Source organism: Hevea brasiliensis, chromosome 13 (assembly GCF_030052815.1).
Source record: "Hevea brasiliensis isolate MT/VB/25A 57/8 chromosome 13, ASM3005281v1, whole genome shotgun sequence".
Classification (NCBI taxonomy): Eukaryota; Viridiplantae; Streptophyta; class Magnoliopsida; order Malpighiales; family Euphorbiaceae; genus Hevea; species Hevea brasiliensis.
Window position 1 is genome coordinate 86,621,922 of NC_079505.1, and position 27,782 is coordinate 86,649,703.

At 33.6% G+C, this 27,782-nt stretch overlaps 2 protein-coding genes, 1 non-coding gene and 1 pseudogene across 4 annotated transcripts; 2 read left to right on the forward strand and 2 right to left on the reverse strand.

Annotated features, from left to right (window-relative positions):
- Nucleotides 1-1,165: 1,165 nt before the first annotated feature.
- LOC110632939 (uncharacterized) lies at nt 1,166-7,681 on the forward strand. The gene is made up of 5 exons (XR_009142728.1): nt 1,166-1,280; nt 1,636-1,888; nt 2,272-2,461; nt 7,382-7,420; nt 7,559-7,681. It is a non-coding gene; the product is annotated as an uncharacterized LOC110632939 (transcript).
- Nucleotides 7,682-8,435: 754 nt separating this feature from the next.
- On the reverse strand, nt 8,436-9,959 carry LOC110632988 (peroxidase 66). The gene is made up of 3 exons (XM_021781408.2): nt 9,665-9,959; nt 9,293-9,481; nt 8,436-9,154 (listed from the first exon to the last, which is right to left on the reverse strand). The coding sequence occupies exons 1-3, from the start codon at nt 9,881-9,883 to the stop codon at nt 8,591-8,593; spliced, it is 972 nt and encodes a 323-aa protein (XP_021637100.2). The 5' UTR covers nt 9,884-9,959; the 3' UTR covers nt 8,436-8,590.
- Nucleotides 9,960-13,180: 3,221 nt separating this feature from the next.
- LOC110632963 (pentatricopeptide repeat-containing protein At4g38010-like) lies at nt 13,181-17,119 on the forward strand (annotated as a pseudogene).
- On the reverse strand, nt 17,031-19,272 carry LOC110632962 (uncharacterized). Of its 2 annotated transcripts, XM_021781371.2 has the most exons (2): nt 18,061-19,264; nt 17,031-17,982 (listed from the first exon to the last, which is right to left on the reverse strand). In XM_021781371.2, the coding sequence occupies exons 1-2, from the start codon at nt 19,208-19,210 to the stop codon at nt 17,138-17,140; spliced, it is 1,995 nt and encodes a 664-aa protein (XP_021637063.2). In that variant the 5' UTR covers nt 19,211-19,264; the 3' UTR covers nt 17,031-17,137. The 2 variants fall into 2 exon arrangements, with proteins under 2 accessions (XP_021637063.2, XP_057988683.1); XM_058132700.1 differs by having other exon boundaries at nt 17,031-19,272.
- Nucleotides 19,273-27,782: the final 8,510 nt, after the last annotated feature.

Consider the following 27,782-nt stretch of genomic DNA (forward strand, 5'->3'; position numbering starts at 1 on the left):
TGTGAATTTATTGCTGATGTTGCATTTCACTTTTACAGGATGCATTAGCTTTACATAGTTGTAGAGATTATGATTAAAATTGATATTTTACTCTCTGAGTCGAACGCTCACTCCTGTTCAATATTTTTTCAGGCCACAGGAGGATATTTTTGAGGTTAACCTGCTTTTCTCCCTCGCAGGTCATCTATTTATGTTTGTGTAATTCTATAAACTTCTAGAATTTCAGCATGTGTTAGAAATATTTAATTGATTTGGGTCTGTAATAAGTTGTTATTTTGGACCTGTAAAATTTTTATAACATGCATGTTTGATGGACTGGATGAGGGAGCTGAGCTCCCATTTATTTATATGTTGATATGAGTATGTGGAGGGTGAGCTGAGCTCCCCAATTGATTATTTATTGTGTTTACAGGTCGGGTGAGTCAAAAACTCTCCGTTGGAAGGTCCATTTTATGGCCGGACTCTATCTGGTTGATTTCTTGAAATTGAGCCCAAATGGGCCTTAGAGTTGAGTTAGTGAATAGTTATGCTTACTACGGGCTTCGGGGGCTTTAGGCTGGCCCAGGTCCTAGTGTCGGTCCGGCCCATAGGTTGGGTCGTGACACTTTCAAAATTTAAAATCTCCAATAAAAAAAAAATCAATAATTCATGTTATATTTTAAATTATCAAATAACATATTTAAAGTCTCAAATTAAAAAAAAAATAATAATCTAATGTGTATTTCAAGAATCTATTTAAATATTATAAATAAATAAATAAAACCTTCCAATAATAAGAATAACAAGATTTTAATATTAAAAAGAGAATCTAAAATTTATTTATAATGAATACAAATATAAAAGGAGAAATATTAATATATTAATATAAATTTTAAAATTTACTTGATAAAGAATAATGACAAACCAATTTTGCATTATAGTTTGATGGTTAAGCAGCGATTTTTTTTTTAAAAAAAAATCTTATTTTAATAATTTTATGAAAATAATTATTAGATTTAATATTAATTAATTTTTAATATGAAGAATATTCTTTTTGGATGGTAGTTTTAAGATCGTACCGAACAAAATAAGATAAGAAAAGTTGAAATATGACTAGCTGTGGCGTGTAAGGAGATGCCGTTCTGAGTGGGACTGGGGGCGGCACTTCTTTTTGGGCTGAGAGTCGATGTTGTGGGTGGGGTCCACTGTAGTTGTTGATCAGTCACATCTAATTCGGACTCGACAAGTTATCAAGTCTTGTTTTATCATATTTTCGTTTCTATCAGTTCTTACAATTGAGGGTGCCCATCGCCTGCTCTCTGATTCCGATTATGATTTTAATTTATTTTTATTTAAGTAAATTAAATCATTAAAATTTTTTTAAATAAAAAAAGGACGATTTGAATAGAATTGAACTCGTGAATCTTTGGGGAAAAAAATTCGTGTTAAATAGTCCCCTAATTCGTATTGATCTAGCATTAGAAAATTATGATGCCAGCTGAAAATAGCATAATAGAAAATACACATTGATCCAAGCCCAGATTTTTTGTATAGAATTGGCCCATCAAGGCCTTATTATAGGACCAATGGAAGCCCAGAAAATGACGAGATTGTATAGCATCTGGCCTCATTAATAACCCGAAAAATTTAATAAAGAGAAGAAAAACATAAACATCAGAAACGAAGGGAAGGTGAATCTATGGCGGAGGAAGGAAAAGCAGGTGTTTGTCAAAGCTGCAGCATCTATTGGATTTGTTCATCAAGGGAGTCTTGGTCCAACGAAAGGAAAAGCTTATAGAGACAATGACAGAATGTGGGCTAATGATCCTGTTCTTGCAAATACAGTATGAGAGTCTGGACTTAAATAATTCGAGGAAAAGTTGCTGTTGGCTTGATTCCAAATATCAAGATTCTACAGGTTTGCTGGATTTTCTTGTCTCGGATTTCAGAGACGCAGTGTTCTTACAATCATTCTTAATTCTTATACAGACATACAGTAATGCATAGCCAGCTATTATGTTAAAGTTTTGTGAGCAATGAACTGGCATCTGGAAGAACACTTGGCTTGTGACTTAGAGGCTTAATTATAAAGTAAAAAAGGAATTTATGAAAATGGTTAAACCTTACTATTAAGGCTTAGTTGAGTTGTTTTCAATACACAGAGAGATCTCTATCACCTACATTCTTTGTTTATGCTGTAGTTTGCTCATTTAATGTAGTAGTGACCTGATTCTTTTTGCTCTGTGTATACTTTGAATTTACATGACATTTGGGATTCAACGAGTTTTCTACTTTTCACCTTTCAGGTATAAGGCGGGCCAGCGTTTTGGACGTCATATTGATGAAAATGTTTATCTTGGGGATGGGAAGCCCCCATTATACTCTGCTGATATATTTAAGTGGTGATTCTAAATTCAAAACTAGAAATGATCCAAAGTATTCTTCGTCAGAGTCTCCAGCGGGAGGAGAAACTATCTTCTATGTGATGTGGTCCACGAAAATTTCTTGTGAGTATAGATTTATAAAATAAAAAATAAATAGGTCCGAAATCCACTGAGTATAGATCCGATAAGAACCCTTCGATGTTCGAGTTAGAACAGATATTAGAGAATAATGTATTAAATTGATTAAGAAGAAATACCATACCTCCATAGATGATTTAATATCTTTATATAGAATATGAATAATGAATAGTTATGGTAAGTTAACTATGTAATTATGTAGATATTATTAACTAGCATAATTATAGGAATTTATTCCTATTTATAATGCATAATTATAAGGATTGTTATATTTGGCAATCCTACCAATATTGCTTATCTTTAATTAAAATTCTTTCCTTTCATTGAGTGAATTTTACAGTAGTTGAACCAACTGACGAATCTCATGATTGAACTATTAAATATCATTAGGCTCATGGATTATCCAAAAATTCGAGTTACTGGATTAATTATATATATTTTGATGAGTTATATCATTAGTCCCCCCTTCAAGTATGAATCTTTAGGTTCGTTTACATGTCAAAACTTTGGTCATCACCCTAAATTTTTTTTTAGTGCGGACTATCATATTGATAAACTTGATAATGATAGAATTTTCACCTTTAGGTGGATTTGCACATTCGATTTGCTTAGTTTGGTAAATTAATCCTTGAGTGGACTTGCACCTTTAATTTGCTTACTTAGTGGGTTATTATTTTAGATGGGGTAAGCACCTTTATTTGAGCCAGACAGGCTATCGTCATAGATAGGCTATGCACCTTATTTTATTTAGCCTGGTGGACTATTACCATGGATGGATTAAGCGCTCTTAATTTATTTAACCTAGCGGACTATCGTCGTGGATGGGCTAAGCACCCTTTATTTTATTTATCCTAGCGTACTATCGTCGTGGATGGGCTAAATACATAGCCTAGTGGACTATCACCGTGGATGAGCTAAGCACCCTTAGATTTTTTAGCCTAACGGACTATCGCTGTAGATGGGCTAAACACCCTCAGTTTATTTAGCTTGACGGACTATCATTGTGGATGGGCAAAACACTCCTTAAAATTTATCTGCAAAAATAATACTTGTATTTTTGTGAAGATAATCTATATAATGCATGTTGTAAACTTATCCACGATTTTCTAAATAAATAGTATTATAAATGGAATGTATAATGTACATTTCTAGGGGGATTTACCAAATGATTTTGATAAAAAATAAAGGTATTTAGGTTTAAAAAATATTTAAGAGTGATATGTTATTCATAAACATATCTTCATATATACATAATTGTAAAATGAATTTTACTCTCAATCACATCTAAATTCTGCAGTATAATAAGTATGAGCTAAATAGAAATAAAAAACAACGCTAAATCACGGAAATTAGAGCGATAAATTTTAAAATAATTTTAGATGCCTCCAATTACTATTCATTTTGAAGACAAACTTGAACTATAATTTAATATAATGGAGATTATGCTATTGCCCCCAAATAATTCTAAAATTTAACTTTTAGAATCATATAATTTTTTCAAGTCCCATTAGACTAAAATACAATCATAATTTCTATTCGTTTAAAGTCAAGCAATAAATTTAATTTTGATATAATAGAATTCTGTGTCAAGAAAATTAACTAAAATTCATATAATTTTGATTTGAAGTATTATAGGTAATTTTCAACAAAACACAACAATAGCCCAAAATACAAAACTGAAGGACTTATTGATTATGGCTCTTTTATAGTTATTAGCATAAATTGAGGCTTTTTTTTTTATCATCGAAACATTGATAATTTTGTAAAATAAACAAAAATTATTAAATAAAAATTTTTATAACTTCAAATAATTTGAAAGTTCTGAAACTTCACAATGATTTCCTGTCAATTGTTAAACTATTAAAAATACTTCATAGCAAATGAAAATGTGATGATTTTTTTTTTCTTAATATCAAATCTTTGTAAAATAAAATATGAAAATATCGCTTGAAGCACATGGGTTATATATAGGCATGTAATAGCAGAGAAGAAAGAGTGATGCAATGATAAAGTGTTTATACTTGCTATAAGAAGAATGTCATTGATTGATCGTCCAATAGGATATATAACCTTTTTGTAAATTTAAAACAAAACTCATGTGACTGTAAATAAAATTTTCAGATCGTACCTGAGTAAATTTAGTGTTAGAAGAAAGAATACAAGTAATGAAGGAAATGATTGTGTATTTATCTGTATCTTATTTATAGAGATATTACATCTATTTATACATGAGAATATGAGCTAATTTAGAAAAGAATAATAATTGCTGTAATTATGCTATACAAATCTCCTATAATTATGCTAATTGCTGTAATTATGCTAACACCCCCCCCCTCAAACTCAAGGTGGTAGCACAGGTGCCAACTTGAGTTTGCTTAAGAGATCCTGAAAGCGAGCTGGAGGATGCGTTTTGGTGAATATATCAACGGTTTGGCTGACAGAGGAGACAGGAATCACACATATGGTGCCATGAGCAACATGATGATGTATAAAATGGCAATCAATTTCAATGTGTTTGGTACACTCATGAAATACATCGTTATGAGAAATCTGTATGGCACTTCTATTATCGCAATGAAGCATTATGGCAGAAGAATGAGTGACATCCAAATCAGTTAATAACTACCGTAACCAAAGTAATTCAGATGTAGCATCAGCAAGAGCACGATATTCAGATTCTATGCTAGAACGTGCAACAATAGTTTGCTTTTTGCTACGCCAAGAGATAAGAGAATTACCCAAGAAGAAATAATAACTAGTTGTAGAGCGACGATCTGTCAGATCACCAGCCTAATCAGCATCAGAGTAACCAAATAATACTAGGGAGGAGGTAGTGGAAAAGTGCAAACCATGAAAAATAGTGCCTTTAATATAACAAAGGATTTGAAGTACTGCAGAGAAATGAGTTGAGCGAGGAGTAGACATAAACTGGCTGACCAGATGAACAACATATGAAATATCAGGTCGAGTAACTGTGAGATAAACAAGACTCCCAATAAGTTGTCGATATAAAGTAGGATCATCAAGAGGAGTGCCATCAAGAGGTGTAAGTTTGCAATTGAGCTCCAATGGGGTTGATACTGTTTTGCTATCAGTGATGCCTGCTCGAGAAAGTAAGTCGGATGCATACTTGGCTTGAGATAAATAATAGCCATCAGAATTCTGAGAAACTTCAAGACCCAAAAAATAGCTGAGAGAACCCAGGTCTTTCATTTCAAAATGCTGATTGAGATAATGTTGTAACTCTGAAATACCAGATGAATCATCTCCTGTTATTATCATATCATCAACATAAAGCAACAGAAGAATAATACCACTTTCAGTTTGGCTAGTGAATAATGCAGAATCATGTGGACTAGAGAGAAAATCAAGTTGAGCAAGAGTGGAACTAAATTTGGCAAACCAGGCCCTGGGAGCTTGTTTTAATCCATATAAGGCTCACCGAAGTTTGCAAATCTTATGAGGAGAATGATAACCAGGAGGAGGATGCATATAAACCTCTTTTATTAAATTACCATGAAGAAAAGCATTTTTAACATCCATCTGGAAAAGTTTTCATTTACGAACTGCAGCAATAGCTAAGAGACTGCGAATAAATGTTAATCGGGCCACTAGAGCAAAAGTTTCTTCATAATCAATACCATACTCTTGAGTGTACCCTTTGCTACTAAGCGAGCTTTGTAGCGTTCAATAGTTCCATCAGAACGGGTCTTGATTTTGTAAATCCATTTGCAACCAATAGGTTTTGAAATATCAGATTTCTTCATTGATAACAAGATGAGGAGAAAAAAAAATGATATAATAATAGGAATGAAAGAATGAATCAGAACAGATTGTACAGAGAGAAGAGAGACCTCAGAAAGACCCCAGAAACTAAAAATAAAAGTTTTATGGCTTTGATACCATGTTAGAAGAAAGAATACAAGTAATAAAGGAAAGGATTGTGTATTTATCTGTGTCTTATTTACAGAGATATTACATCTATTTATACATGAAAATATGAGCTAATTTAGACAAGAATAATAATTGCTGTAATTATACTATACAAATCTCCTATAATCATGCTAATTGCTGTAATTATGCTAACATCTGTAATTATGCTATACAAATCTCCTATAATCATGCTAATTGCTGTAATTATGCTACACAAATCTCCTATAATCATGCTAATTGCTGTAATTATGCTACACAAATCTCCTATAATCATGCTAATTGCTGTAATTATGCTAACATTTAGAAATTTCTTAAACATGATAAAAAGTTTTTGATTGGATTGTTGCAAATCACAAACCATCCTCTCACTTGGTTCATTCTCTCATTTTGAGTTCATAATATAAAGAATACAAGGGAGAGACATAGCTTCTTGTGTCGTTTCCCACAAACGGCGCTAATGATGTGGTCCACGGAAATTTCTTGTGAGTATGGACCTGCAAAATAGAAAATAAATGGTTCAGAAATCTACCGGGTGTGGATTCGGTGAGAACCCTCCAATGCTCAAGTTAGAATTGATATGAGAGAATAGTGTATTAGATTAATTAAGAAGAAATAACATACCTCAATAGATGATCTGATCTCTTTATATAGAATATGAACAATGAATGATTATAGTAAGTTAAATATATAATTATGTAAATATTATTAACTAGTATAATTATAGAAATTTAATTCTATTTATAATACATAATTATAGGAATTGTTATATTTAGCAATCTTACTAATATTGCTTATCTTTAATCAAGATCCTTTCCTTTCATTGAGTGAATTTTACAGTAGTTGAACAGACTGAATAAATCTCATTATTGAACTATTAAATATCATTAGACTAATGGACTATCAAAAAATCTGAGTTATTGAATTTATTATATATATATTTTGAGGAGATATATCACTATGCTTCAAGGAATGGTGTTGTAGCTGAGGTAAATTCCTTTTCTGTTTTCTCTTTCTATGAAATTGTTTTTCCTTTTTTTTTACAACCTTCTTCTTCTTCTTCCCTTTGTGGATGAGCTTAGGTTTCATTGGTCAATTGTGCCTATTATGCAATTTGAACTCTATAGGTGACTCCATCTGAAGAAATGGCACTCCTGCACGTTCATGGGGACAAGTAGAAGCTGCATGAAGCCCGAAAAGTTACCAAAGGTGTCAAATAAGTGTTTCGGTCAGATGTAGTTTTTGCTTAAAGAGTAGCTATCATTTTTAAGTGAAGCAAAATCTGTAAGTTTTTTTTTTTTTATTTTTTTTTATTTTTTTTTTTATGTCCATTTCTTTACCTTTCTTTCTGAGTCTTGTTCTGAAACACATCATCTCCCTTTGCTTTGTTAAACTTGATTGGCACTTTGGATACAGGGTGAATAGCTTCACACATCCTCACATTAAAACATTCTTAATTGAAAAGCATGCTGAAAAAAAATTCTGCCGCCCACAACAAATGCATCTCTAATTTTTTTGGGGTTGGGTGATTTCTTCCGGGTGTGCCATATTGTGTTATTTTGTACTTCTTTTTTATGCATCAAACAGTGAATACTGATGAGCCCACACTGACAATTTACCTTGACAGCATTATTATCATGGCGAAATTTTCTCAGCTGTCGACATAGTTGAATAAAAATGTTTTTCAATTAGAAGTTGTTTGTGACTTTTGTTCTGCCAATAGTGATCACAGCTTTTCACCATGGTAAAATACTTGTATTTCTTTCCTTTGGATAACTTCAGTTAAGGAATTTTTCAAGAGCTAATAATATTTTTCCCTTTATGATCAATGCAATTCTGCTTCGTTAATGCCACTTATATAGAGAAGCTTTTAACCTTCAAACTGTCCTGTTAAACACAGGAAGCAGTTAAATATTCCTCTAATATGCATAAAAACACAATGAAGCAGTTTAATTTTCACCAAGAGAATACAGCAATCTCTATCTGACCATTTAAAAAAGAGAATTTTAGCAAGCAATGGAAATAGCAGCAATTTATTGAGATATAGAGAACTCATAACATGATCAGCCTCACATTATTTCTAATCATAGAAGAGGGGAAAAAAAAACTTAAAGAAAGAAAAATTTTCGCCTTCTGAGTGCATTCACTCAGTAACCGTCTCAATTAACCACTCGGCATTTTCGTCTGACTTCTCCATTTTCAATTACCCCAACATTACCAAGTTTCACCATTGAACTTGCAAATTCTCTAAAGAACAAACTTTGATCCTTAGCAAAGAATTCAACAATCCACCTAGTCCTGTAATCACCAAACAATGCTTGATCTGATCCAAACACGCCTTTTCCTTCCATGAGTTGCTTGTAATAGTCATTATCAAAAGTTGCAGAGGTTGAGTCGAGGAACTTTCCTGCATTATGATCCTTGTTAGTTTTGGGGCATTTCTTTCTTAGCTTCTCTGCAAACTCACTGTTCATGCTTGGATCAATATCATGGACTGAACTAAAATTGCGAAGCCGAGCTTCAAACGAGGAGCAATGTGAAAAACCAAGAGTATGGCCTCCTGATAAAGCAACCAGGTCTTTGACTTCTAAACCTCTCTTGGCAAAGCTTTGAATGAGTTGTGTCACATTGAAAGTTGGAGCTGGTAGGTTAATGGTATCGTTAGCTTTGGACACCCTTCCATCTTTCCTTCCCTTCAGTACATTCCAATAAGGTCCTCCAGACTGATGAAAATGTCAAGAAAGGGATGATGATTAGGAGAAAATAAAAGAGAACTATGCTTTTGAAACCAATGTATATTAAAAATATTAGCTGTCAATTTTCATCAAGTTTTAGCCTTTGCAGAGTATATGGTATGTTACCATAGCCACTACATCTCTTGCTGCTATAGCTATGACATCTGCACACGAAATGGTGTGTGGACAAGCCGTCTCAAGCATGGCTTTGGCATCATCAATCACATAGAAGGATCTAACTGAGATATTGGGAGGGCCATCTTTCTCTGCTAGATTTCCAGGATTTGAATCCAGCAAAATTGATGCATCACATCCCTATCAATAGATAAACAATGAATGACACCCAATTCTTTCAGTAATGTGGTTATTAATTTCTTGACATTGGGAAAAAAAATTTAAGGGTGGGAAGCTTCTGTACACATGCATGTGCAAGGTTAATCATCATGCATGTGTGTGCATGAAGAACATTTATTAGAGTAAGAGAGAGAGATATCATACCCTTATGAAACAGTCATGGAAAAACATTCTAAGGATACGAGCTGGGACTTTAGGGTCATGCACGATGGCATTCCGAACTGTGTCTAAGATTATTTTCTCAGCTTGTGGACATGTTTGATCATAGTAATGAGCATCAAGCATGGATTTTGTTGGTGAAATCAAGACTAAGAGAAGGAAAATTGTTGCTAAAAATGAAAGCTTTAATGCAAAAGCAGCCATTTGTTAGTTTTCAGATAAGGAACTTAAAAAGGTAAATGATTATGAATGATGAACTATTGCCATGGGCGTAGGGCAGTATATATACTGATCTATTATCGAAAACATTTAACAAATTTTTTTTTATAGATTTCATATGCTTTGAAGTTACTCAATAGAAAATTGAGTTTTGGTTTGTGCTTTGAAACCAAGTATCTCCATCTATACTACTAACAATATGATGTACAATTTTAGACTTGTAGTACCAAGTAAACATGGGTCTTAAATCTTAATATGATATTTGGTATAATATGTTTGAGAACCAAGGGACTGTTTGGTTTAGTTGATAAGGTTAGTTACTCGGGGCTAATAAAACGATTAATTATGGCACTGACAGTAATGCGATTGGTGAGCTCTGGTTATGGCATTTGTATATGATTTATATTTAGCCTAAAATGCAAGCATTCCTTATCAGCAAAGCTCAAATGTGAAATAATTAATTGTTTTTCGACCGTTGGCTTATATCTATCAATTTGGTCAATGCAAAGCAAAGACCATAGGGTACAGTTTGGCAAGAGTCGGAGTACACAAAATTCTGTACTTTATTAAATAAATAAACTTTATTAACTGTGGAAAGGAAATAAATAAAAATAATTGAAAATAATTAAAAACAAGATTGGTTGGGGGACTGATTGGCGCATGGTATTGGAGTGGGTCGAATTTAGTGTGGGTTTTGGTTCCCATTTTCAGTATCTGGATCATTTTGTTGGGCTTTCCAGCTTCAGCCGTTCTTCTTTTATGTGAGTACAAAACCAAAAAAATAAGCAAGGAAAAATGAAATACCTGTCCACTTATTTTCCATCATCAATAATAACAATAAAAAGAAAAAAAAAGTTTGCATGTATTTATCATTTATGAATATTAAGATAAATATTTAGTATTATAATAATAGATACTTTTAAAAATGATTATAATCATTAAAAAATGTGCATATATATATATATATTGAGAATAAAATAAGAAGATGCATTGAGATAATTTTGATTATATTTAACATAGAAATTTAAATGCTTTAATATGAAAATATAATAAATTAATGATAAAGAAGTGATGAGACAAAAAAAGAAGACTTATAGTATGAAAGAAAAAAAATATATCAAAAAGAATTATAATTTTAAAAATATTAATATTAAAATAATTTTATTTATGTTTCAATATTTCATCTTCTTAGTACAACCAGTATCAGGAGTGATTTCGTTTATACGGAGAAATATTCTCTGAGTGGGTTTCTTCTGAGACAAGAATCTCTTCATTCTGTCAGGGTTTGTTGGTTGTTCCTTGTCCCTTCCAAGCAAGGAATGGCTCTACTCTCCTTGTCGGTTGTGGGTCTCCCTCCCCTTTTTTAGGTAAGGGGTACATAATTTTTTAGTGTGATTTTGTTGCATGCAAGTCCACCTTGTATTGAAATGGTACTTTAGATGCCTGCTTTGGTTTTTAGGCAGTGTGTGTATCATATCTGTTTTGATTTTGTATTGAAAGAATTCTTGTAGCTGTGATTCTTTTGTTGTATAACAGATCTGTTTTAGGATTAAACTTTTAATGTTTGTGGAAGTCAGACGTCAGTGTTTCCCTTGGCTTGCTATGGTGTGAGGATGGCGTTGCTATGAAGAGAAAGACATCTCGTTGAATTTAGGTTGGCCTAATAGGTGCGAATGGGTCTCTAAGATTTCTGTCTCCTCCTTCCTCAATCGACTATATGATGCTTTCCCTTAACTTGGCATTTCTTAGACCATCGATACTTTGATGTTCCTCGAGATGAGCATCAGTTATTTAGAGATTCTATAGTCTTTCGCTGTGGTTGACTTCAGTTGACTTCTTAAGTTACCGACTATGGGAACCAGGTTGTGATACTGGGGAGGTTACATCACCTTTGACCAGGTCATAGTTTCCGATCTTTAAACCCGTTACAATTCAGGATTTGTTGCCTCTTAGGCTCAACTTTGGTGAGCTTGTTTGATATTTTCTCTACCAACTGTTCCTTCCTAACTTTTTTTTTTTTTTCCTTCCTAGTTCGCAGTCTCCAACACAGGGAGGAAAGTAGGAAAGTCAACATGTCAAGCAATCATTACTAACCAGAGAGCGCGTGCCAGCGAGATCAGCCATTGTGCACACAGAAGCAGACCTGAAACCCTGCCTCGCAAGCTCAAAAGGCTTCAAACGTAACAACGTGTGGGCCCGAATTCCTACATACACATGCGATTCATCACGTAAATATGGGCTCCGGAAATTTTTTGACACTTGCTTCGCCTACCATCAGTATGATATTGATCTTTCAATATGATCTTGGTGAAACTGAAAACCAAAAACTAAAAACTAAAATGACGTTGGATTGGGTTTAGGGTGTTGGGCTTATTTGTTGCAACCATCCAAGGTGCATTATTTTGGATTTTCTATAACATTAGCCCTTCGGTTCTCGGGGTGACAACGATGGAAAATTACTGCTAATAATTTTATTTTATTTTTTTTAACTTCAATGTTAATTTTTTTAAATGGAGTGAGGTTGAATTTGTTTTTTATATTTATTTGAGAGGTTTGATTTAATTTATTTTCAATTTTTAATTTAATTTAATGCATGAATTTTAATTTATGCTTAAATTAGTCTAATTAATAAAAATATATAATTATTTAATTATTTTTTAAAATATTAAAATATTAATTTTATATTATATAATTAATTAATAAAAATAAAAATATATTTTTTATTATTTAATATTATTAATTAAACTGAAAATATAAAAAATATTTTTATATTTTCATATAATTAATTAAAATTAAAAATTATTACTATTTTAATTAATAATATTAAATAATAAAAATAATATTTTTATTTAATTAATTATACAATATAAAAAATAATATTTTTATATTTAAAAATAATTAAATATTAAATAAAATAAATTATTTGATATATAAACAAATTAATTAATTAATTATACAATATAAAATAATATTTTAATATTAATAAAAATTAATTTTTAATATTATTTAAATAAAATAATTAAATATTTTTAAAAATAATATTAAAATATAATTTTTATATTATATAATTTATATAATTAAAATATTAAATAAATTATTTTTTATATTATTTTTAATATTAAAAAATAATATTTTTATTAATTAAATTAATTTAAATATAAATTAAAATTTATAAATTAAATTAAATAAAAATTAAAAATAAACTAAATTAAACCCGTCTTATAAGTACCGGGCAAATTTAAACTTATTCCTTTTTTAAATTGCCTATAAGCATCCATGCTCCTTACTCCTTCGCATGCCTTGAGCTGTGTTTGTATGGTTACGTGGGCATGTAGCCACTCGGGGGAAAATGGACCTTTCAGGAGGTATTTAACGTCGTCTTTCTTCATACGAACTGGAACGGAGCAGACTCCTCACTTCTCAGACATCACATTTGGAAAATTCACAGAGAATACACCACGCGCGTTATGGAACTGGAGAAAAAGCTCCTCTTCCTCCTCACATATTCTCATTCTCTGCTTATAGTAATACTACTTAACCGCTTCTCTTCCCTTGTAATTTAAATCTCTGTGTTCCATGAAATCATGGAGTTGTGCCTCTCGCAATATCGAATTTGTACGAGGACTTCTAAGGTGCATTTATCTGCATGTATATGTCAAACAAATTGCGGAGCTTTTTGCTGCTTGAATATGGGAATAGTGCAAGTGCAACTACAATGAGCCAGATTAGGCCATATCTTTTGAAATGGGTTCTTTTGGATTGCATTCGTAGATGCAACAACTTGCAATCTTTCAAAACAATTCATGCGCAGTTAATTACTTAGGGATTGTTCGCAATGACTTAGTTGTCAACAGAGTTGTTGGCTTCTTTGGAAAATCTGGTGGTTCTTTTGATTACGCTTGTGGTTTTCTGAAACCATGTGATTGGCGCTTAAGCTCATTCCCTTTTAATAGTTTGATATCCAGCTATGCTGACATTGTTAGGCCGCAGAGAGGAATTTTGGGTTATAGGCAGACTGTGAGAAATGGGTTTTTGCCCGATATGTACACTTTATCTGCGGTTTTGAAATCGTTCTCTAAGTTTATGGGCATTGGAGAGGTAAGGTAGATTCATGAGGTTGTTGTTAAGATGGGTCTTGTAATTGACATCTATGAGCAAAACTCGCTTCTTCATTTTTACAGTATTTGTTGTGATTGTGGTGCTGGCAGAGTGTTTGATGAGATGCTCGTGAGAGATGTCGTCTCTTGGACCAGTATCATATCTGGGCATGTGAGGGCAGGGTTGTTTGATGAGGCTGTAACTCTGTTTTTGAGGATGGACGTTGAGGCAAATATCGAATCATTTGTAAGTGTGTTAGTTGCCTGTGGGAGAAAGAGATATCTGAGTGTAGGGAGCGGAATTCATGGGTTGATTTTTAAGCGAGCGTTAGAGGTAGGTTTGGAGGCCGGCAATGCTCTCATTGACATGTATGCTAACTTGCTAAGTGTGAGTGTTTGAGTGAAGCCAAGCAAATTTATGTTGAGCTTCCTCAGAAAGATATTATTTCTTGAACCAGTATTATAAGCGGATTGGTTCAATGTAAACGTCCCAAGGAGTCTTTGGAGTTGTTTTATAGTGTGCTTTCAGCTTGTGCTGCCATTGGTGTTCTTGATTATTGCAGATGGGTACATGAGTACAGGATTGAAGGGCAATCAAATGGGATATTCAGATTGGAACTGCTATGGTTGATATGTATGCAAAATGTGGCCTTATAGATATTGCAATGCAGACCTTCAATGGGATGCCCATTAAGAATGGAATGCTTTGCTAAATGGGTTGGCAATGCATGGACATGGATCTGAGGCACTGAAACTTTTTGGAGAAATGATAAGGGTGGGCATGATGCCCAATGAGGTGACATTTCTTGCCATTTTGACAGCTTGTTGCCAGTCTGGGTTGGTAGATGAAGGATGTAAATACTTTCATCAAATGATAAGCTGTCAGTATAATATTTCTCCAAGGTTAGAATATTATGGATGCATGGTAGATTTGTTTTGCAGGGCTGGACTCTTGGATGAAGCTTTACTTCTGGTAAAAACTATGCCTATGTCACTTGATGTGCTTATAGTGGGAGTTCTTCTTAGTGCTTCCAAGGCTATACGAATTTTGCAAATCTCTCGAAGTATACTAGATCACATCATAGAACTTGAGTCTCGAGACAGTGGGGTTTACGTTCTCCTCTCCAATATCCATGCTACCAAACAAAGGTGGACTGATGTGACCAGAGTAAGGAGGTTGATGAATTATAAAGGAATTAAAAAGATCGCTGGAATGAGTATTTAGCCATCCTCAAAATGAGGATGCTTGGATACTGCTAAAGTTTGTCACCAACCAAATCTTCCTTGAAGGACAGGATACAGGCCAATTCTTGACATCCTAATCTTACTTATTGCAACTATTGTCTTCATATATTTTTCTGGTTTCACACTGCCAAATTTTTCTGTGGTTCATGCCTTCTTAAATAACATACTTTTTAAATCCCATTGACAGAGTGGAGACTATTATCATAGTAAAATGTCACATTTTATAGGAAAGGGAGAAGAAATGTAGAGTATAAATTGTTTCAGCTTTAGTAATCTGGGATGGGAGAAGTTTGTTAGATGTTTTAAAGGGAAACTAGCAGATATTTTTAGAAGGTAGTTACTCAGTTAGAGACTTTCTAGAAGTCAGCTCAAGTAGTGACAAACTGTAAAAGGCAGTTATTAGAATGTATGAAAGACAGTGGTATCACCTGTCTAAGATTCATTCTTGATCAGTAATAAGAAATATCGTTCTTCTCATCTTATTCTCTGATTCTTTCTCTTTCTCTTTTCTCTTTTTTCTATTCTCATCTCCTTCTCTTCTTTATCTTTCTCTATTTTCTGTTCTGTGGAAGCAGTGACAGGTCTGATACTTGACTTATTTCATAGGTCAAGTATCAGACCTGTCAAATAGCAAGATGTGTTCATTAGGATTTCTAGTAACTAATAGCATAATCAAATAGCAAGATGTGTTCATTAGGATCTCAACTTTTACTGTGCTTATTTCATAGGTCGATCCTTACTTCATTGCCTATGAATCTTTTTTTGGTAATTCGCGCCCTCCCCTATCCTTCCTTTGATTTGTCAGTCTTTCTTTTTCCCCTCTTTTTTTAGTGACAGTGTACTGTCACTTGTTTGTATCAAATACCAGTAGAAGGAAAAAGGTCAAGTGTGTTATGCACAATGCACCTCATAGTTTTAATGGAGCTTTGAAGCCTCTGCTGCCGAATAGACTAATTAAAAATTGGTGTTAAAGTATATTCTTTTTAACCGTTATGTGAGTATTGAAATGAAGGAGTTATTTTTTGGAGAAAATGGAGTTATTGCTGAAGTGTCTTAGTAAAGAAGCATGAAATTATTCTATTGTCATCATGCTTGGCATAATCTATGATAGGACATTTCTGAAAGACAGACTCTATATCCATGCTCTAGAGACAAATACAAATACTTTCTTATCCTCATTGCATAAGATAGCTTTATGAGCCTTTCATATTACTATGGTCATTTAAGTTGTTTTCTCATTTGATTCTTAGGTTTGATATAAGCACTATTGTAGGGTTTTAAAACCATCGCTCTCTAGACATTCCATTGACAAGTTTAAGCTCTTACTTTGTTGCTATATGTAGTAGATTTCCATAATAGTTTAAATAATATAGTAATAATCAAATCAAATGATTTGAATGAATACTTTATTTCTTTGCTTGGTGCTCTGTCTGACTTCCTGTGCAATTGGGTGCTCCCCTTCTTCTCAATATCTTTCTTTTAATACAGTAATGAAAAGTGATAAATTGTTGGTAAAATGTGAACAAAGACAAAAACACAATGTTATCAATTTGTGCTTAATGGATGTTACAGTAAAGTGCGGGTAAATTTAACAAACAAGGGTTTTAGTTGAGTAGCTGGCCTGGAAGTACATTCTTGTTTCTTAGTTTAATCCACTAGGTTACTGCTTTCAATCTATTTACAGTTGTTCTTCTGCCAAAATGCAAGTGCAAGGGTATGCTACTCAGATAGAAGGGGAAAATGATATACAGCTGATTATGCACTTAATGGAATGTCCCGAAATTATCATCTGAATAAACAATTGGGCTTAGATCTTTCTTCCTTTGATAATTGTTTTTGTATACAATGCACTCCACAATCCCCCAAAAAAAAAAAAGAGTGAACAAATAATTTCCATTTAAACTTCAACAGTTTTCTGATTCAGAGCTGTATATCTCCACTTTGCCTTCTCCACAAAGTCTGCGTCCAGGAACTGAGCAATGAAAGCCCAAAGCATGTAAGCATCCTCAAAGTTAGCCAGGAATCCAAGTGCAACTGTGACTACTGTTATTCCCACATTGGCTCTTTCTTTACTCTTGTTTGTTAATTTTCCTTTTACTCCACATGTTCTTCTCTCGAGAACTTTTGCCTTTTCTTCTTCATACTTACCTGAAAATGATATTTGATGTAAGAATCCATAGCTGAGAGATATGTTGCTTCGATCAGCAAGTTTTTGTACCAGAGGAGCCTCAACCTTTTCTCCTTTCCAATCAAACACATTGAATGCCAATGCAGGTCCCCGATCAAACTTTATCTTTGGCCCATATATTCTAATGACAGGGATTTCCTCTGTGTTCGGATGCTTGAGCTTCATCAAAGCGTTCACCAGCCAATTGATCAGGCACCTTGCCCTGTTACTGATCTGTGTAAGTCCCAATAAATCAACCTGATCCAATCCCCTGCATTCAACCTCCATGGTCCCATTTTTGCGGGGTTTTGCAGTTTCTTGTTGGATTACTTTAGCAGGTTTTACTAATTCAACAATTTCTGAAGTTTCTGGTTCTTTTTGTCTTGCAGCTATTCCTATGGTTTGAGACTTGGAGGCTGGAGATTCTGACACTTCATGTTCTGCAGCTGTTCCCGCAGTTTCAGTCTCAGAGGTTTCTGATGCTTTCTGCTTTCCAGTTTTTACTGCAGTTTGGGACTCGGAGGTTTCTCCTTGTTCCAATTTTTCCGAGCACGTCTTTGGGCTGGACATTGGACCTGAAAAAGAGTTTGATGAATCTAATTCATCTTCTTCTAAAACACATTTTGACATCTGTTCAAGTTCTGCATCAGTACCAGAAGATTCATCTAGGAACCAGAACAGCTTCTTTGCTGGGACGAGACTTATCATTCCAGTAGTAGTGGAATCTTCCAAGAGTGGTGCGGTAGATTTTTTGACAAAGAGGCATCCAAATCCAGATGGGTTTTCCCCAAAAATCTTGTAGAAGGAACAAATGAGGAAGTCTGGGCGAATGAGGGAGAGGCCAAAGCTATCCATGTCCTTTGGTCCCAATGCACAAGCATCAATCAAGATATGCCAGTCATTCTCCTGAGCTATGCTCATCCACAGATAAGGATATCTGGCTCCAGTCACTCTAGAATGAAGTGGAAAGACAAATAGTCCTCTCTTCTTCTTCTTTTTTCTTTTCCTCATAATCATCTTCCTTAATTTTGGTGAATGAATCCTCAGCCTAGGCCATGAGAACTCCGCTGACATGACTTTGGCTCCTTTCTTCTGAGAACAGTTAATCATGGTCTCTATTGCTTCACTCTCGTAGTCATAAACAGTCAGAAGCTTCTGACTAGAATGGAAAGGGTAAGATTCTGCTACAAGTTTGAAAGCTGATGTTCTGTTTGCTGTGAAAACCATACAATAATCATTTTCAGATATATTCAGAAAACTCATGATCCGCTTCTTTATTGCAGATTCTATTTCTGATTCTTGGCCGCCATGAAGTAGCTGTGTCTTCAGATTTCCAGTCTTGTAGGACACACTGAAGAAAGGAAAATGTGAATTTGGAGGAGGTGAATGATGGGAAGAAGAGACAATTTGTTTTCTGGAGTCATGTTTTTGTAGCTGGAAATAGGAGAAGAGACCGATGCCAATATAATCAAGGCAGGTATGGTGGGAAAGTGAGAGATGATAGTATTCCTGTTCTCGAATTTTGTCAACTTGATGGGTTTCGATATATTGTGGGTAAGCTTTGGAGAATTCTGCAAATGATTCTTGCAAAGATGGGAGAGACTCAGGATTTGTGAATTGGGTGTTTGGGAAGATACAGGAAGTAGCAGTCGCAGCAAAGTTCCGGCGACATGTTGCTGCTGTGCTTCTGGTCTTGCCCATTTTTTTCTGTGGCTCAGGAAAGCCGAGTAGAGGGTTTGGGCAGCAGCCATTGAGGCATTCTTGATAGGCTTCTTTTGGGCAAGGTGACTGCATTTTTTCCATTTTTTTGCTCTCTCCTCAAAAATGTTGATGTTTAACGTTGGTTTCTGCTCTTTTTTTGCCTTCTTGGTGTGTTTTCTTTGTGAGAAGCATTTATCATTATTATATCATCTCTTTGCAGTACGGTGGAGGTTTTACTTTGTTTTAAACGTGATGGGGACAGTGTGCCTCCCAGGCTCCACAAGGACACGTTGAACAGGTCAGAGCTATAAAATTGATTATCATATGTGTTGTATGTTTCACCAAGTAAACCTTCTTATATGATGTGGTTAATTATTAATTAGCTGAACGCCTACTTCTTTGGCAAAACTGCTGATAATTTACCTGATGGAATTAACTTAATCAACACATCTAAAGCTAATTCTAAGTGGAGAGTATGTCAATAACGCCTGCTCTTTTCCTATACGAGGGAAAAAAAAAGTATCAAAAGTACTAATTCGTCATTGGCGAAGTAATATGAACGAGAAACTGGCGTTGGAGCTAATTATTTTGCTATTGGAAAGTTACTTCTACTCTTTGCTTTTTGGAAGAAGGATACGCGTTTCAAAATTAAAGCGGTAAATAAGCTGAATTGCTTGTGATCTACTCAAGATTTAAAGTTATAAAAATTTGATTTGGTTTAATTTGTTTGTATGTGTAACACCCCTAATTTTTAAATTTATTATTTTGGGTAAATATTGATATTTTATTTTATTTGAAATTTTAGGAAATTATTTGAAATTTTTCAGATTTTAGAAATCGGGTTCGATTTTTTGAAAATATAAACTTTGATGATTTTTAAAAATTAATTTAAAGACCACGTGATAAAATTAAAATTATATTTGCAGTCTAAACTTTTCTGAGTTTTTTAGAATTTTTTTGGATTTTTTGACCTTGTTTTCGATCCTAAGGCAGAGTAAAAAAATTCAAAATTTTGTATCATAAATCGAACCGATCGAATCGAACTGGACCGGATCGGACCGATCGAATCGGACCGGCCTTTCTTCTTCCTTTTTCTTCTCCCCACGCGCGTCTCGACCTTCCTCTCCCTCTCTTCCGTTTTCACTCTCCTCCCACCCTAGCCCGTCGGCCAGCCGCCTCCTGCCCGACCCTCGGCGCACCTCCCAGCTGACTCGCGGCCACGGCAATCGTCGCACGAAGAGACGCGACGCACCGCGTCTTCCGGCGAAGTCGGTAATTGGTCTTGTGTCTAAACTCATATACTCTTCAAGAGCTTTCCATTGACACCAAGAACATCGAAATCCATTAAGCGGTTTGTCCAATTTTTGCCTGGGAAGTTTTAACCCATTTTGACTTTTGGGCTAGATTTCTCGCAAACCGTGAACCCCACGAGAAAACCGAGAGTACCAGAGCGCTCCACTCGTCTAGAGCTTCGCGGCAATATAAATTTCGAAATTTTTCTACACCGTTTTTCGATGGGTCCCACGAAACTTCGCAGTATTTTTTCGAGCATTAAATGAGCTTAGTGTAAGTATCTTCAATTCGCAGAAATTCGACAGTTGTCCAGGTCTGTGAATTTCCGGCCAGACAGACCGGCTACCGGAAAAGTTTCGGAATTAGATCGAGGTTTTGGCTACCCCACCATTGTCAGACGTCCCGAGCCCGTCCCCGAAGTCGGAATCAACATAGGTAAACCCGAACCTTACTTTTTTGTAGTTTTTTAGTGCTTAAATGAGATTAAAAATCCATAAAATATTCGTGGTAGCTCAGAAAATTATGATTCTTTTTGCATTAGCCTAGTAATATTGCTAAGGACCGCGGGACAAAGTTTTAGAATTTTTAGAGTTCACTTGGGTAGTTTTTGCAAAAAGAGTCAATTATAAGGACTAAATTGAAATTTTATATATTGTGATGGATGACTGTTTTGATGGACCCAGGAGGGGCTGTGTGATGTGATTGAGTTGTGAGTGTATGATTTGTGAATATAGAAGTGCGTTTTGAGCCCTTTTGCAGGTTGGGTAGGTCCTAGGTATAGGAGAGACTCTGCCGGATTTTCGGCACGACTTATGACGTATTTGGTCTTTTCTTAGCTTGTATTAAGTCAAATTTATTAAATGATTGTAATAAAATTGTCAGATGAGCCGGGACAACCTTCTTCCTACGCCCAGCCGCCACAGTGACCGCTGTCAAGTATGTGAGTAAAATATTAATTTTAATTGTAATTTCAATATTATTATATGTTTAAGCATGCCCATGCATCACTTATATGTATGTATCTAAGTAGTTAAACTCTATGCACGTTTTATGCTGCATTCATAACTGTTAAAGTGCCATGGATGTTGTTGTGGTAATTTAGTGCAGTGTGCGTGCGTTGGTGTGCGTGTGATGTGGTGTTGACTATGAATAGGACGGGTAGACACGGCTTGAGATCTTCGCTGACACTCGGTCCTTTGGGGTAGACACGGCTTGAGTTCTTCACTGGGACCCCGATTTGGTTATTAAGTGGAAGTCCGAACTGAGTTCTTCGCTGGCACAGGTTAGATTAAGAGAGCTGTATAGGGGATCAGCTCCCATATATGTATTGTTTGACATTATCGGGTGTGTGAGTGCTCCAAATTACCTTTTTGCTGTTATGATATGAAAATATTACTGATGTTGCATTTCACTCTACAGGGTGCATTAATTTTAGATAGTTATAGAGATTATGGTTAAAATTGATATTTTACTCTTTGAGTCGAACGCTCACTCCTGTTCAATATTTTTCCAGGCCACAGGAGGATATTTTTGAGGTTAACCTGCTTTTCTCCCTCGCAGGTCGTCTATTCATGTTTGTGTAATTCTATAAACTTTTAGAATTTTCGCATGTGTTAGAAATATTTATTTGAATTGGGTCTGTAATATAAAATTATTATTTTAGACCTGTAAACTTATTATTTTATGCATGTTGATGGACTGGATGAGGGAGCTGAGCTCCCATTTATTTTTATGTTGTATGAGTATGTGGAGGGTGAGCTGAGCTCCCCAATTGATATATATTGTGTTTACAGGTCGGGTGAGTCAAAAACTCCCCGTTGAAAGGTCCATTTTATGGTCGGACTCTGTCCGGTTGAATTCTTGAAATTAGGCTCAAATGGGTCTTAGAGTTGGGTTAAGGAATAGTTAGGCTTACTACGGGCCTTGGGGATTTAGGCTGGCCCAGGTCCTAGTGCCGGTCAGGCACATAGGTTGGGTCGTGACAATATGATTAAACAAGCTCGAACTTAATTTTTAAATTCGTCAAATTTAAATTTATTAATTTTAAGTTCATTTAGACTTACGAATTGACTTATTTATAAGTTTGTGAATTAGCATTTTTATAGGCTTATGAATTAACTCGTCTATAGATTCGTGAATGAACTCATTTAAATATTAATATATTAATTTTATTATAAATTAAGTTATAAATAATATAATTATAGAAATAAAAGTATAATTAGATCATATAACTATACTCAACTCAACTAAATCTTTATCCAAAAAATTTGGAATAGGCTATATGAATTCTCTTTCTCCGCTTTAAACGATTTTGGGTTAAATCCTCCGAAATGTGTAATGCTTCTAGGTCATGTTGTACTACTCCCCTTCAAGTCAGTTTAGGTCTACCCCTTCTTTTCTTTCTAACATCTAACCTAATGTGCTCTACTTGTCTAACTGGAGCCTCCATATGTTTACGCTTCACATGATCAAATCATCTCAATTTCTTTTCTCTCAACTTATCCTCAATTAGCACCATTTTTACATTTTCTCTAATACTCTCATTACGAACTTTATCTAGTCTAGTATGACCACTCATCCATCTTAGATCATATAACTATATAAGATATAATTATGATTATTGTAATTTAATTAATTAGTGTTATTATAAGTGTTAATTTGATTATTATGATTTATTGATCTATTATCAAATGAATTTTAGGTAATAATTAATAATATATATATATATAATAATTTAACTAATTAAATTTGATGAATTGAGATTGAGTTTAAAAATTTGATAAATAAGTTAAATACGAATTTAGCTTACAAGTTTGATAAATAAGTTAAATGCGAATAAATTTAAAATGAGTTCCAAAGTAGCCAATCAAATTTACACTCCAATTTAAAATCTATGTAATTTTGCATATCTACATAACTGAATACAAGTAGCACAGCTTAGAGATATATGCATGGTTTTTCTAGTGGAATCAATGCTTGGTATTCCATCCCACATTATTGCAGATATGGATTCATAGATTTAGTTACATTGTGTTTTTCCTTAATTTTGATGGTCATATCTGTTAGGTACACATATATTCTCAGTTTCCAAACAGTACCAGAATAGTTGGATGGCATTTCTTGAACATCTCACCGCTTTGAATGGCTGAGGCAGGGTTAGAAAGCGACAAACGCAAGTGGACGACAAAACTACCTTTTACGTTGGCCAGCATTGTCGATAATGTAACTGGCACTGCAAGCTTCTTTGGAATGTTTCTAGTTTGCTTATGGTTGAAGGCTTTGATTTCAAAGGAATGAAATGAATGCCCCACTCCAGCCCAGCGCAGGGTGAGCAATGCCCATTTATTGGGTGCCACGTGTGTCCCTTCAATCATTTGCTGCGGTGCTGGTTGGTTGCATTGCTTGGTCCAAAGTCTTTTTTTTTTCCAACGATCCGAAGTCTCTTTGAGTGGTGTTATGCTTATTTTATACAAAACTTGAAATGGACAGTCCATATTTTATAATATTAATCAGACAACCTAACGATTCTATGCTAGGTTGTGCTCTGTATTTTTATAGTTCTTTTTTTTTTTGACTTAGCATTGTTGGGTATGGCCAAAACATGATTTTAGAAACATAAAAGCTCTAATTTTTCAATAAAAGTGTTGATGTCCAACCATTGATTGTTCTTCAAAAAAATGAAAAGTCAGTCAAAAAAGCCTATTGCCAAGGACGATGCATTTGGTGTATTGAGTTATAATCATGGCTTTCCATCTTTACATTTGATTTTGCTGGGGGAAAGCCTCTTGCTTTGTTGAATTCAGCTCCAAAATTTACTCACTAAATTGAGGTCCAAAACTTAAAACCAGATTTGAATTCACATGCCTTTTTAAATAAATAATTTTTTTAATATAGTCTAGAATTTATTTATAAATTCACATTTGTGATATTTCACACACAAAATTTATATAAAATTCTATATTTTTAATTCTAAAACATAAATTTTATTCACAATAAATTTAAAATACAAATATTATCTGAAATTTATAAATACAAAGTTTATCAAAAATTTATTTACTTAATAGGTGAGTTCTATCGTATAAAAAAAAAAATTGATAATACATTTATAAATATTTTTCACCAATTAATTTACAAATCAATTTTAATTTGCACAAAATGTCTAAAGTACTGAGTAAATTTTTTTTTAAATTCTCCTTATTTAATTTCATGTGCAAATCGATATATGTATGGACTTCGTCATTCTTAAATAAAAAAATTTAAGAAAAGCTTCCATCTGCCAGCAAACGAAAATAAGAAACCCATCGACGTCTATCAACCAGCCTCATCTGACGGAGCCGGCTGCTTTCTAGTTGATCTAATTTAAAGAAATATTATTGAACCAAATTATTATAAAATTAATAAAAAAACGAAGCAAATTGCCGGAGGTTCTATTTGATTCGCCTAACCTCTGCGACAGCGACACAGACGCAATCCAGCCATCCAGGCACCAAATTGACGTGCTGATATATATATATATATATATATCACAAAGATTTTAATTTAATTTTTGTTTTTATTGAAAAATTAAGTTAGATTTCAAAATTTTTTTATCAACAAAAATAAATTTTCTATTAAAATTTATTATTATTAGATTAAAAGCAATAACAGTTTAGGCTATTGCATTTTATATTTTGCAAATGTAGTCTATTAATTTTTAATTAGGTTGATTGTTTCAATTAACTTATTTTCCTTTAAAAATAATATAATTAAGTTACAACTGTAAATTATAAAAAAAAAAAAAAAAAGGAAAAACCCAATTGCTTGATTTAGAACGTTGCTTCTGAGATGAATGAGCTGGGCTGACTGAGCCTGATTTGGGCTCTGTTATTTATCAATTCGGCTTCGATATGATTTTGTGAATTGATGGGCTATCTAATAGAGGAAAAATTTTAGATATACCAGAATGTACACTCAGCTAATAGAAAGAAAAAAAAAGTAATAGATGAGATGTCAGCATTTGACATAAAATAAAAATACAATCATGTAAAGATTATTAAATATAAAAAATAATCATTATTTATAAAAAAAAATTTAATACATAAATTAAATTAAATTTTATAAAATTTATTTTAATTTAATTATTACTATATAATTGATTTATTTCGTGTAGGTTTAATGAAATAACCAATTCATTATATAAACCTGTTTTTCATCTTCTTTGTCGAGAGCCAGTCTCAGTTTCTGCCGGTCCAGCAACTGTCCTCCGTCCCTCCAAGCAAGGGACAGCTTCCCCTTCCTCCGTCCGGGTGTGGGTTTGTCTCTCCTCACGCCTGAGTGGGGTGTACATAGTTTTTTTGTTGTATTTTGTGATTCTGCTGCAAGTTGGTTCTCCCTTGTATTCGAGGACCTTGGGTGTGCTCTTATGAGTGCCCCTAACTTCAACAGCTTTTGGTGGTAGTGTCATGTGCTTTTGGTTTTTTGACAGGAAATGAACTAGTCTTCGTCGATGCATGCCATCAAAAGGAGGAATTCGGCTGTGTGAAAATATTGGTGCGGCAACTGATGATTTGCTGAAGGTAGTGTAGCGTTGATAGTTTGCCATGCTAGATCTTCAATCGAGTTGTAAACTCGATCTGTGGTCTAGGGCTGTGTTTGGTTGAAACCTATTTGATCTATTGTGGGCTAAGTGATTTAGGTAGTATTAGGGTCTTTTTTCCTTGTATGACTATGCTTCCTTTCAATGAAATCTATTATCTTTTGACAAAAAAAAAAGCCGATAGAAAAAAAAAAAAATAAAGAATCAATATTTTATGGTAGAATTGGCTATATTTTATAATAGGATTCACTATTATTTTAGTGATGTATCAATTTTTAATTATATGGATATATATATCTCAATATAGAAAAGAAAATGATGCACAAATGGATAAATTATAAAATAAATAAATAAATAAATATCAATAATAATCATTAATATTCTTTATTATTTTATTAATTGTGATAGTATAATTTACATGAATATGACTGTGGACTTGAAAACAGCAAAGAATACAACAGACAAATTCAGTTCAAATAAAATTCAAAAGATCAATTAATTGTGTTCTCCAGGGATCATTTGTGTAGATTAAACAGCATGATCTGAATTTCCAGGAGAGATGCCATAATGCATTTGCTTTAATCGCAAAATTTAGCTAACCTTTTAGAGGATCGGATGAACAGACAATTGCCATTACCGTATTAAGCCAAAGCAGTCACAAGGCAACTCTCCTTTGGCAAGTCATGATTGAGATCAAATATTGGTATCCCATTAATTACCTGCCAAGCGATAGCTGCCTTACGAACGCTTTGCTTATTGATGTAGCTCATTTTGCTTCATACCGCTTCTGGGTTTCGGAGTTTTGTAAGCACTCTGATTGGTGCTGCACTGTTGATGGAATAAACTGTAGAAGAAATGGCATATGCTCGCAGCTTTAGGATTATGCTGTGGATATCCCCCCAATGCCATTTTCCTTTTGTTTGTCAGAAATATAAAATATTGCATGTATGAGATTCTTCTGCTTCTCAACTTTGTCCATGAGTTGTTCATTTAGAAGAGGAAAAAAGCAGTAGAAAGGAGATGCTCCTCTTAATACTGGTGGCTGATAAGTAGTCTCGAAATTGCAGCATGTACTCATGTCAGATTCTTTTTCTTTTCCTTTGCTTTATGTGCTCACTCTTCAGTGTTTCTTACAATGGAGCCTTTGCCATGATCTCATTGTCTTCATATAAAATAAACTTTATATTTTAGAGAAATCACAGAGCAGAATATTTATATATATATATATAATCGATTAAATAGATCAATGCATTTGACTATAAATATTGAGTCACTTAAATAACAATTAGATTATATTACTACGATTGTAATAATATGAAATAAAAGTTTTATTTTGGAGGAAGGGTGAATTCGAAATTTGAATAATGTGAAACACTTATCTTTAATAGATAGTATTTGTATTGAATTAAGATTTTGTAATCATATAATATTCTTATCTTTAAAAAAAAATATATAATTAGAGTGGAATTTGAAATCTGGGATTCTTATTTTGAAAGTAATCAAATCAGGAGGAATTCAAATTTCGAATAAATTGGAAGACTTATTTTGCAGGAAATCTAATCAGAATGATCCTTAATAAATAGTATTTATATTAGATTAGGATTATATAGCAATATTCGAACCATAAGATAGTTTAGGTTTCAATTGTTTGATTGTCCGAGCAATATATTCAGCTATTTTAAAGCATATATTATTAAAAAAATAGAATTATTTAATTATTAATTCAACTTATTTGTTAATAATAATAAAAATTTTCAATTTTCAGTTATCAATTCAATTATTTTTTATTTAAAAATCAAAATAATT

Bases quoted from the DNA above. Each gene is read 5' to 3' on its own strand.
- LOC110632988 (XM_021781408.2), bottom strand. From the start codon at position 9,883: ATGGCTGCTTTTGCATTAAAGCTTTCATTTTTAGCAACAATTTTCCTT. The intron at 9,482-9,664 runs GTATGATATCTC...ATCTATTGATAG, and splicing joins TCCATGACTGTTTCATAAGG to GGATGTGATGCATCAATTTT. The intron at 9,155-9,292 runs GTAACATACCAT...CATTTTCATCAG, and splicing joins CAAGAGATGTAGTGGCTATG to TCTGGAGGACCTTATTGGAA.
- LOC110632962 (XM_058132700.1), bottom strand. From the start codon at position 19,210: ATGGAAAAAATGCAGTCACCTTGCCCAAAAGAAGCCTATCAAGAATGC.